Source organism: Phalacrocorax carbo, chromosome 13 (genome assembly GCF_963921805.1).
Source record: "Phalacrocorax carbo chromosome 13, bPhaCar2.1, whole genome shotgun sequence".
NCBI lineage: Eukaryota > Metazoa > Chordata > Aves > Suliformes > Phalacrocoracidae > Phalacrocorax > Phalacrocorax carbo.
In genome coordinates, this window is record NC_087525.1 from 6,118,498 (window position 1) to 6,129,839 (window position 11,342).

The 11,342-nt window shown below is 44.3% G+C and overlaps 2 protein-coding genes across 12 annotated transcripts in view; one reads left to right on the forward strand and one right to left on the reverse strand.

Moving 5' to 3' along the window:
* RUFY2 (RUN and FYVE domain containing 2) overlaps positions 1 to 5,797 on the forward strand; it is a 31,872-nt gene extending 26,075 nt beyond the window's left edge. For 3 of the 6 annotated variants that reach the window (XM_064464692.1, XM_064464694.1, XM_064464693.1), the window contains exons 18-19: positions 174 to 295; positions 1,337 to 1,878. In XM_064464692.1, coding sequence (XP_064320762.1) covers positions 174 to 295; positions 1,337 to 1,385 — 171 coding nt within the window. In that variant the 3' untranslated portion in view covers positions 1,386 to 1,878. Of the gene's footprint in view, positions 1 to 173; positions 1,879 to 2,467; positions 3,143 to 5,587 lie in introns of those variants that run through there. The other 3 variants (XR_010375078.1, XM_064464696.1, XM_064464695.1) reach the window with 3 other exon arrangements.
* HNRNPH3 (heterogeneous nuclear ribonucleoprotein H3) lies at positions 4,634 to 11,316 on the reverse strand. 6 transcript variants are annotated; one of them, XM_064464703.1, is made up of 10 exons: positions 11,180 to 11,316; positions 9,681 to 9,817; positions 9,010 to 9,148; positions 8,312 to 8,454; positions 7,771 to 7,857; positions 7,310 to 7,428; positions 5,795 to 5,930; positions 5,466 to 5,546; positions 5,298 to 5,384; positions 4,634 to 4,938 (listed from the first exon to the last, which is right to left on the reverse strand). In XM_064464703.1, the coding sequence occupies exons 2-10, from the start codon at positions 9,796 to 9,798 to the stop codon at positions 4,862 to 4,864; spliced, it is 987 nt and encodes a 328-aa protein (XP_064320773.1). In that variant the 5' UTR covers positions 9,799 to 9,817; positions 11,180 to 11,316; the 3' UTR covers positions 4,634 to 4,861. The 6 variants fall into 6 exon arrangements, with proteins under 6 accessions (XP_064320773.1, XP_064320770.1, XP_064320774.1 ...); XM_064464700.1 differs by having other exon boundaries at positions 8,267 to 8,454; XM_064464704.1 differs by having other exon boundaries at positions 4,634 to 4,973; positions 8,267 to 8,454.
* Between the last annotated feature and the right edge of the window lie 26 nt (positions 11,317 to 11,342).

Sequence of the window (11,342 nt, forward strand, 5' to 3'; positions counted from 1 at the left end):
TGCACCATAAATTAGTCTTTAGATTAATTATCCTTTGAAAACTGATTCCGTGCTCAGACCAAAGAAGTGGAAGGAATCACATTTTGGGTTGCTCTGTGTGTATTGGTTTTGGTATCCCATCACCGAGTATATTTCCATCGTAAATTTTAATTTTTTATCTTCCCATTATTCAGCATCATTGTAGAAACTGTGGCGAGATCTTCTGTAATGCCTGTTCTGACAATGAACTGCCTCTGCCTTCTTCACCAAAGCCTGTCCGGGTCTGTGATTCCTGCCACGCAATACTTATACAGAGGTGCTCTTCTAACGTGCCATAAGATTATTTTACAAGATATTTATTACCTTTCGGTATTTAGCTAATCCTGTAAAAAAAAAAAAAAAAAAAGAAAACAAGAAGCCAGCTAAAGAATGTAGAGCAGTATTTCCAGGATTTCCGGTAAGCAGTTCAGAGTTGCATTTTCAAGGTACCATGGAGGAGTTACTTGTCTGCTTCCTCTTGAAACAAGGAGAGGAAATGGGACCCAAACGTAAAAAACATGCACGTTAAAAATACAGACAACGATATTAGTCTAACAAATGGATCAGAAGCTCTTTCGGAGGAAGCAGGGCAGTTTATAGAGGAGGCTCAGCGTTAACATGTGTTTGATGAGTACCTCAGTCATTATGGTGATCTTGAAAAAGGTGATAAATTTACCTGCTTGTACAGGCTAGTCTGCAACAAGTCCAGCCTAATTCTGCTGCAGAAGGTGCCTGTGATACGCTGTTGTGAAGCAAAACCATGTGGTAGTTTTAAGTTGTATTTTAAAAAAAGTAATACAATTAAATGCAGTGGTCAGATAAGTTATTGCTGAACACCCTATTGGTTTACTTCCCCTCAGTTATCAAGATTTGATAGGTCCAGGAGTATTGCACTGACAACTCTCTTCTTTGTAGTCACAGGCATAAGGGGAGATTCTGTCAGACCGGTAACTAATGGTGCCTCTAGGCACTGGATGAAGGAAGGTGCATTCTGCCGAATTATTTTTAAAAATTAACTATTATTTTGACATATCCATGTTTCCATTGAGAGAGATGTCCCTTGCAAAATTTTTGCCTGATATTGTCTGTAACCTTGAATAAATATCTTTGCGTTATTTTCATGTAAGTCACGCTTTCAGGCTTGTACCCGTGGTCACCACATAACTCTAGAGGTGGAGTGATTCTGCCACCAAGACAGACTAGGATTAAATACTGGGGACCGCGTCTTTTCTGTGTGAAACGGGAAGGTTCTCCCTTACTTTGTCATCGTATTTCTCAAACTTCCAGAGTTTGTTCCTGAAGTTCATATTTTTTCCAGAGCACTTTGGAAGACGTCTAGGTCTGACCACCCCTCACACAGATGGTAACTTCTGCTGGAATGTAAATCCTTATTCTTCCCGTAGGCAAATACAAATACACCTTTGATAAGCTGCCACTGCACTAGAACCGATCTACCCTCTTCCCTTTAGCCGCTCGCGCGATGGGGTCCAGCCGTGGCATCCCCACGCTCTGGTCAGCACTGCCCAGCCGTCAGCAGGATTATCGGCCCGGCAGTGCCTTCAGCCATGAACTTGGAATATTCTTTCTAACGAGAACAGGAGGCTGTGAAACAGGTCTTCTGGTTGTTCTTGCACTTTGTTTAGCTTAGCTTTGTCTTTTGAGGATAGGTGTTTAGTTAATACTCTAAAAGCTAATAGAGCTGTTCTTTTTAACACCTCAACGTCGTTGCTTATGTAGCTTTTGTAAAGAAAAATGTTTTTTAAATTACCTGGTGTAACTTTTTGTAAAATACAAAAGAAATACTTGTAAATCTGTAAATAGCTTTTGAAAAAAAATAAATTTAATTGATCTGCAACTTAACTACGGGGATAATGTCACATTATTTAAATTTGTAATTCAGAGTTTGTGTATTTCATTATGACTTGTTCAAGTTGCTTAGAAAGCCTTTGTGTACGCGGCGGAGTGGGGAGCTGTCCTGCTAAAGCCGTAACAAAGCGCTGCTGCTCACCTGCCTCCTGAAAGTATTCCGAGAGCGTTTTCCAGGGGGAGTTTATGCGGGCCAGGTGTGGAGGCAGCAGGGTTTGATCTAGGATATGGACGGTGCTAATCCATACTGCGTTAATATGTAAGTTTCTCAAAAAGTATGCAGTTAAACAAGATCAGTTTTAAAATAGGCCATCTTTGAAAATAGGAACATGCAGTTAATTAAATTTATATTACTTAACTGCAATCTTCTCCTCTGCGCTGCCCTGTTTGCATGGCAAGTGTCACTGAAGCGGTGTATAATTATTCAGATTGCTTTTACTGAACAAAATGGTGACTATGTTCCATGTGGTTTTATTTCCCTTAGCATCAAACTAGGTACCTGGCCTGCTTTGAGCAGCTTTTTGGCCCACTCCACTATTAATCCTGTATCCTTGTCTTTCTGTAAAACCCTGTTCTTCGATAGGTTGTGGTTCTAACTCATCATCGCGCTGAGCACAGGAAGATCCGAGAGGTACCAGCTCCATTCATCAGGAGACTGTAGCTGTTCATGCAGTATCGGAGCACCCTCGTTTGTATTCTTGGGCAACGACTCCTGACTTAACGAACTGGGGGCATTAGCAAGTAAGCAGAGAACGATGGGCGCTTCCTCCTCCTCCTCCTCAGCCGGGGATCACACGAGCTGCGCCCAGACATGGTTCACTTACCACACGTGCACCTGCTCCTCTGAAAGCAAAGGCAAATGCCAGCCGACTCCGTGTTCATCACACAACCGCTTCTGCCAGCGGATCGCAGCAGGCAAACTCGTGCTTCAGCTCCTTGGCCTCTTTGCATCAAAGGCTAAAATACAACTTTCTGTACAGGGATTACATCTAAAACTTCCTCACTGACTGAGCAATCTTTTCCTGTAGGTTTTCTTCTCAAACACAATTCCTCTGCAACTTATTAAACAGTGCTTAAATGGCTTGAAGGGCTCAATGCTGAACGTGCTGCTCTTGTTACCGGATGAAGTGTCGCTGTGGAAGGGATTCCCTGCCTGGTAGTGGAATTTCATTCATCAAAGACTGAAGTTCAGCGTGCTTTTTGCAGGTTGCCTGGTTACGCAAAACTTGAAGCCCAACTCCCACCCTGCTCTGAAATGGTAAGTCTTAAGCAGGCGTTAGTGCTCCTTCTCATCAAACGGAAGGCAAACTAATACCCGAGGGAGGGAGTGGTAGAGCTGACAGTAGCTTCAGACACCAGCTATGCCGATAGAAAAAAACCACACTTCCATGCAGCACAGATGTCCTCTACCTTAATCTAAGGTGTTTTTTCTTACAACCAGATAAACTCATGCCCTGATCTTTGCTGCTTAACTTTCATGCAACACACAAGTTTTTTCAGCAACGGGCCAAGAGCCCACTAGTTTTTAAAAGCAGCGCATTACAACAAAGCCCCGTGAGATCAGTGGCATTAAGAGCTCGTCTTCCCTCCCCTTCCTAGCCAGAACTGTTCCAGACTTGGAGAGCTGCCTAAGCCAATTACCCTTTCAGCTGTTATTTCCAGTTGCTTTGACACAAGAACACGTTCTCTATTGAAATAAACTCCATTCTCCTCTCTCCCACAAGAAGACATTTATTACATATATAACACAGCACTAGCAGAACAGGTGACAGACTTTCAATACCCAAGATCACATTTGACATTTGAAGGGAGGCACTGAGGACAAAGCAGTTAATTTGGGAGATCACACTGGCTCAGAAGAATAAATACCTTTTTCATTACACATCAGGTATGTTAAGTGTCTTCAAACAATAGTTTCTTACATATCTTACATGTCACAAATGCACAAAAAGTTTTATCAGCCCGGTAGGGTTGTGTGTTACTTAACAAATATTGGGCTTATACTCATTTTAGAGATACTTGGCTTCTAATGAGCTCATCCATAAAATGGCTTGGCAAGTTTTGAACAAATACAGACAAATCAGCTCTGTGCAGCACAAAAAAAAATAAAGCTGGATCATGTTTAAATACAGTTTCGTGGAAGAAAAGAAATCTAACTTGCTTCCAAATCCCCCGCTCTTCCCAGAAGCGGTGTTTGTGAAAAATATACTGTGCAGATAGCTTCAAATTGGCCAACATGAAGTAGGTCAAATGCGAGTTAAAAAGCTGCGCTAGTGTTTTAGTTTGCTTTGCAAGTTGCAGGTGTGAAACGCGGTACCCAGGGCGCTGCAGCACCGCGTGGAACCAGACGCTGGCGCTTGCTCCGGTGGAAGCACAAGCCTCAGGCACCGCTCCGTTATGCACTTGTGCATCTGAAGGTGATGCGGTAGTACAAGGAAGAAAGCCACAACGCTGACTTTTAGCCTCCACAGCTTCACGCTGTGTTGAAATCACTACATACAATTTATCAAAAGGGTTTAGGAAAGATTGTTGCCAAATAAACTAAATCTATTCATCTACCTCTTTCCCCTCAAAACAAGTGACTTTTCCAAACTCATTCACTACACCAAGATTACATAGAACCGAATCAGTGTTCATAGGAGTTACAGTACAACCACCTTTATTGAACCATAGTACATCTTAAACCAACTGTAGTCTTGAATATGTAATACATCCTTAGGAGTAACTAGTATAAAAAGTATCAACATCAGTGGTTTGAATATAAAAATTTATTTAAAGTCAGAGTATGCAACAAATAAAACCTACAGAAAACAGATTTTCCCATCACAATCTGTTGCTTACCAAATAATATTGTGAAAACACATTCCTTCAGTCATTATAAAGTTCTTAAAATACAAAAGAAATTAGATTTTGTAAGAAAGTCTAGTAGACCAGAGACTGTTTCTTCCAGGATGTTTTGTAGAGGCAAGGCTATCCTTCAATACATTCCACGCCATCCTCCTCCACCCATGCTGCCTTGCCCATAGTATCCTCCACTATTTCCACTGCCACGACCTGCAAACAATTGACACAAGGTCACGCATACATACCTTAAAAAGAGAAAAAACGTGATGGGTAATACAGAACAGTCGGTTGAAGACAACTTACACTAAAACAACAATACGTCAGCACTGCTTTTTGAAACTAGCTTTTGCTGCAGTGGCAAAATGCATAACCTCCCCCTCCCCGAGCGACTGAATTGAAATCGCTGTAAATCACTGTAAATTTAAACTGTAAACCACCCTCCTCCTTCGCCTTCTCCCAGCGCAAATACCGCATGGCACACAGCGCACAGCACCCTTCCCTGTTGCCCACTGGAAGACGGACATAGCGACACTTCCACAAAACATGTTTAAAACAGAACTTTTACTTACTATATCCGCCCAAGCCATCAGGAGTTCCATATCCACCACTGTAATTGCTACCCATTCCCATTCTACCAACGGAGCCGTAACCCTGATCTGAAAAGTAGAGTGCATCGTTACAAGCCTGGAACTCATCAGACCTGGCAAAATCGCAGCAACATCTGGAATAGTGCGTACCCATTCCGTCTCTGCCGTAGCCTCCCATTCCAGAGCCACCTCCAGCAGTTGAATTCAGGAATAGTTCAATATATCGATGCTCTGTAGGAAACAAAAAAGCCTCCCTCTGTATTCTGTTTCAGAAACCAGAAGCATTGAGATGCAAAGGAAAACCCCTACAAGCAGCAGATGGAAGCCCACAAAAAGTGAGTTTCAAAATGGGATACATGGCAAAAAGTCTTATGATTTATAGTTTTACTGCACAGCAACTCAAGTTAAATGCAGCTTAAACCCTCACAGCCCCTGCTAAAGCCTGGTCAACAAAAGCTTCAGGTGAACACAACACTCACGCATGTGATTTTTATCCTTAGACATGGCAGCTACTGCATCCTCATGTGTTACGAACTCCACATCTGCCTCTCCCGTGGCTCTTCCATCTGCCCCAATATCAATGTGAACTCTTATAGGATTCAATGGTGAGAAAAACTACGGGGCGGGGGGAAGAAAAAAAAATAAAATCACATTAATGCAGAATCCAAGCCAGGCACCTTTTTTTTTTTTACCCTGGTGGTTAGTGGAGCACTGTGTTCATTTCACCTCATCCTACCACATCAATTTACTAATTTCCGAAGTATTACTTAGTGATAGTGGACCTTCAACACTACATCAATCTACGCTTACAATCTTTCATTACTACACAGCTTGAAGAGCTCCAGCTACAGAGCTTAAGGAGCTTTCTTTAAAAGCAAAGATACCAACAAAAATTCCTGCCCACACACATTGCTTTAAGCAACAGGTTCTAACATGAGGCTATCCTGGAAAAGGAAAATAATTGCTTTTGTTTTTGAAGAAGTAGAGCCAAAAAAAAGTCTCAACAAGGACATATTTATGGTATTCAAAAAAAGTTGTGTCAGACAGCCCTTCCTTGCCCCAGAACTCGAAGAAATCCAGCAGCATTTCAGACCAGACTAAACAGCCTTTTTACTAAACAGTATGTGCAAACAAATCTTTGGCGTAGTACTGAAGTACTACTCATCAACTTGCAATAACATGCTCTGAATCAAAGCCTGAAGCTTGGCTCTTGTTCTCAGACAGTCTTTATAATAAAGAAAACTGATAGGAGACAATAGAGCTCAGTTTGAAAAACAAACGAAAAAAAGACTGGGAAAAAACCATCACAAGCTTAAGAATGGAGTACTGCATATATAATATATAGGTGCAACTAATAAAGATGGAGCCTCTTGTAGAGAGGCTATGTTTAAGCCAGGCCTTGTATCCCAAGAGAACTTTTTCCCCTACAAACACCACTTCTGTACTGACACAACAATGTATTCTCAAAATCTTGCAGATGTGGTTTTATCTGCCACCTTGATCTCTGACAAGTAACGGGACACCATTCCCTCCAACTGAACACGCTCCCTACAGTCTTCCCATCCTGTCCCTCCTCAAGTAAGCCTCAGGTCAACAAACATACAAATACAATCTAAGTTTCACCTCTGCTATCGCTCTTTTACAAAACTACACATCTTCAGTTAAACTTCTGAAAGCCTTAAAATGAGGATACTGATTGCAACAACTTCTCTCTCTCCCTGATACACCTTTTATGGAAGTGAAAGAGCACAGAGTACAGAGATTAATGTTAAATATAGCTTGGCTGACTTCTTCGGCAATCTCACCTCAGACGTCACCTTCATAAAAACTCATTTACTACTGAGCTTTGTAAAACTCACGTAAGGGGCCATGACTTTAGTTAGCAGATGTATTAGAGCTATCAACCACTTGAGAGCTTCAGCTGAGTTTGGAAGAGGAAAGCAAGAACATGCAAACTCTTGGCATTAGAAAGGCCTTCTCCCCACTGTACTTACATTAGCAATATCATTTTCTGTTGCTCGAAAAGGCAGGCCTCTCATGTGAACAAAATGACCACCACCATGGAAACCCGACCCCGCATCTCCAGCTCCGCCATAGCCATGTCCTCCCATGCCTGTTGAGAAGACAAAGGAAACCACACACCTCTAAGTTCATCACGAAAAGCCAGAAAAGCCATTACTACTGTTCTTCTGAAAGCACTCCCTTTACGGCACTGCATGGAAGATATTTACACTTCCCATCTGTCAACCCAAACACTTCACCAGAAGATATCCTAAGCAATATTATTTACATTTTCCCTGAGATTCCCCGATTCTCCCCTTTTTAAACAACCTTCTTTCTTTATGAAATAGTCTCACTCAGAAAGTGATAATTTCTGCCTTGGAAATACCATGTCTTACAACTCAAATAATATAAAAATTTTTCCAAACAAACCGCTAACGAAAGTTTTGTTTACCTCTCCCATCTCTCATTCTGTCATCATAGCCATCATTTCCATAGCCATAGTTATTATAGCCACCATAATCATCAAAGCCACCATATCCTGTGCAATGGAACAAAAGAAAGGAACGATTACATTATTACTGAAAATTCACCACACAACGCACAATAGTCAATTTTTCAGTCTTTGGGTACGCAGAAGTTTGCAAACAACCTCTACAGACTGTTAAACCTGGATTTTTGAACAGAGTACAAATGTAAAATGCCTTTTATATAGTAAAAAGACTGAAACATGCAAGTGAGAGATCAAATTCTGTTGAAAATACAGTTTCCTTATGACTTCCACTTAAATATTACACCATGTTTTTCAATACATTGCAAGCAAAAAATTTTTTGAGAGAAGTGTGTCAAACCTAAGGGGTACTGCAGCTACTGCCATTTCTTTATTTCTTGACAAAGATGTCAGAAACATGACACTGACAACAGAACCTCCATTCATTAGATAAACATACCACCGTCATATCCACCACCTCCTCGACGCATTCTGTCATACATACTTCCACGCCCAGCTCCATAATAACCCCCTCTTCCTCCTAATGGTCTATCATATGGTCCAGGTCGTTGTTGTCCCATCATTCTTCTTGGCATATCACAGAATCCTCTGATTTCGCTCTTACTACTTTTGAAGATTTCAATATATCTAATAAAAGAGGATTTTCAAGGCACCAGTAAGAATACATGCATGAGCTGCCTGAAAATTACAAAAAGGCCATACTATGTTTTCTATAACTAAGCGTACAATCCAACAGAAGTGACTAGCAGCACCATACAACTTAAGTTTCTCCTCAAAACCGTAAGAATCTTAAGTGTATTAAAAAAAACCCCGAAACACTTTACAGTGGCAAAAATTACTATGTGAAAATTCTAGCTGTACAAATTAAGCATAAAACATGTCTTTCGAGTATGAGAAACATACTGTTGAAAAACAATGTCCAGCTATAGCAGCATTTATCACAAATATACCCTACACGAGAACAATTGATACAATTTTCTGAGTTTAACAAACTACCCAGAGCAATACTGTCTCCCCCACCCCCCAAATCTACTGTATTTCCCACGTTAACTTAGGATCAGTTATAAAAATTCTTAAAAACAGCCAGTTCCATATAATGGTCCCCAACCCCCCCAAAAGCATTACTGACCCACAACCCCCAAAAATAAAGATTTAACACCATCCCAAACTCTCCATCCCCACCTGTGCCCTATTCTTTCCTTGTGTTTCCCCAGAGCATTTTCTGCTATCTCCTTTGAAGCAAACTGCACGAAGGCCTCCCCTGTGCTTCTCCCCTGGTAGTCCAGCGTCAATGTTATCCCATTTGGCACGATTTCCAACCCTTTAACCCAAGGACAAATAACCCCATCAAGGGGAACAGTGTTAAAGGCTGAAACATTCCCATCTGTAGCAAATACTTAAAGCATATCTAAACAACAACAACGAAAAAGAAAACCACCTTGTTTCCCCCATCACCCAACAATACAAGCCAATGATCTTTCATTAAACATTTATGGATTTAGCCATACTTCTTTTTCTGTTTAAACTATGCAAAAATACAACCACCTAAGTTACATGAAAAAAATATAGCTACCAGTCAAGCAATTTAACTGATCCAAATGCTAACATTCAGGTTATCCTAATATGCATAAAATCTTTACCACCTCGACAAAATTAGAGACATACTGTGTTTTACTACATCTACGGTTATTTGTACTTCACTTACAGGGCACAATTCTTATTTAAGATAAACTAATTTAACACAATCCCTCCCATCCACCCCGTTAACAGCTATTACAAATTAAAATGTGCAAAATATTGCGTAAAAGACAGAAGAAGACTCAGTCATTAGACTTTGACTATACTAGAGGTACCTTGGAAAAACTGAACAATCTCTTCTTTGCTGCAACCAAATGGCAGGCCTCGAAGTCGTACCACTGTTCCATCATTAGTTGTGTCATTGGGCCCATTGTGCTTTCCACTCCAGTCCATCTTTTCTTTAAATCAAACCCTAAAAAAAAAAATAACCACACAGAAAATTTTGAGATTCCATATGTGCCTAAGTCCCTCCCCTCAAAGAAAAAAACCTGATAGTTCTTCTTCAGGTAACTAGTATGATGGATATTAAGCTTTATTTTTGTTACTTATTTAAAATCGTACTTTTTCACATCTACAACACACAAACATTTAAAAGCACCCCAAACTCTGACAGGGAAGGCAGCGCGCAGGGCGGGCAGCACATGGGCAGGCACACCACATAAAGCTCATTATTTACTCAGAGCACACCGAACATCCTCCCAGTAAGGTTTTATCAAGCGTTTCGGGTTTGGATTTTTTCCTTTTTAAGCATGACTGTCGAAGAAGGGGTAGGAACCACGCAACGGTTCCTACTTGGAAACACAAGGCCTTCCTTTGTCTGCAAACAAAGCGCCACGGGCCGCGCTCCCAGTTGGTTTTTGTTTGGGGTTGGGTTTTTTTTTCCTCCCCCCTTCCGGCGGCCCCGGCGATGCGTTCCCTGTAATCAGGTGGGCCCGGGACAGGCCGGGATCGCCCCGGCGGACAGGGGCGGGGGGCCGGCACCGGCCGTGCAGCAAAGCGGAGGCCGCGCACCCAGAGCCCGACGCGGGGAGCGGGGGCGGGGGGGAGGTGCAGGCGGAAACGCGCGGGGGCGGCTCGCGCCAGCGGCAGGTGCGAGCGCGCCGTCCTCAGCCGGTGTCCGGAGGGGGGAGGGATTGAGGTACCCTCTTGAGGTACCCTCTTGAGGTACCTTGAGCGCCCCACGAAGGACCGCGGAGCCCCAACGGCGACAGACCCGCGGCCCTCGGCAGGCCTGGAGCGACCCTCCCCACCTCTCCTTCCTCCCTGCCGTCTCCCCGCCCCACGGCGCCGACTACCGCTGACACCGCGGCCCTGACCCACCGCCCGCTCCCCGGCGCCATTAACCGCGCCTCCCCGGGGCCGCCCCCCTCCCGCCGCTCCCGCCCGGCTCCGCGCCCCGCCGCCACCTCTCCGCCTCAGAGCTGCCCGTCCTCCGTCCCCGCAACCTTAGCCCCCTGCCCTCCGCCGCGGGAGCGCCCCGCCGACGCACGCCGCTCTCCCGGGGCCGCCGTGGCCGCCCTCAGCTCCGCCACTCAAAATGGCGGCCGCGCTCGGGAACGAGGCTCCGCTGAGAAGCGCCGCGCCGCCCCCTCCCCAACGCCCTCCTCCGGGAGGGCCGCTGCCCCGCGGCGCCCGCCGCCGGGCGCCGGCCCCGACACCGCGCCGAGGAAGGGCGGAATGGCCTGCCCGCCACCGGGCCCGCGTTCCCGCCATCCCGGCCCGCAGGCACGCCGCGGCCGAGGCTCACTCAGTCCCGTTCTCCCTCCCCACTCACCAGAAGACCCTCGCACACCTCTCCACGCGCCCCGGCAGGAGCTTCTGCCGGGATGGAAGCTCCTCCTCGCTCCCAACGGGCCGGCGGGCTCGAAACCTACGCAACGAAGATGGGCAGGATGGCGTCCCGACGGCGCGAGTATCGCGATAGCCACGCCGCGCTC

Coding starts and splice junctions, on each gene's coding strand:
- HNRNPH3 (XM_064464700.1), bottom strand. CDS start 9,798: ATGGACTGGAGTGGAAAGCACAATGGGCCCAATGACACAACTAATGAT. Junction 5,547..5,794: donor TAAGGATAAAAATCACATGC/GTGAGTGTTGTG, acceptor TGTTTCCTACAG/AGCATCGATATATTGAACTA. Junction 4,939..5,297: donor TGATGGCTTGGGCGGATATA/GTAAGTAAAAGT, acceptor AATTGTTTGCAG/GTCGTGGCAGTGGAAATAGT.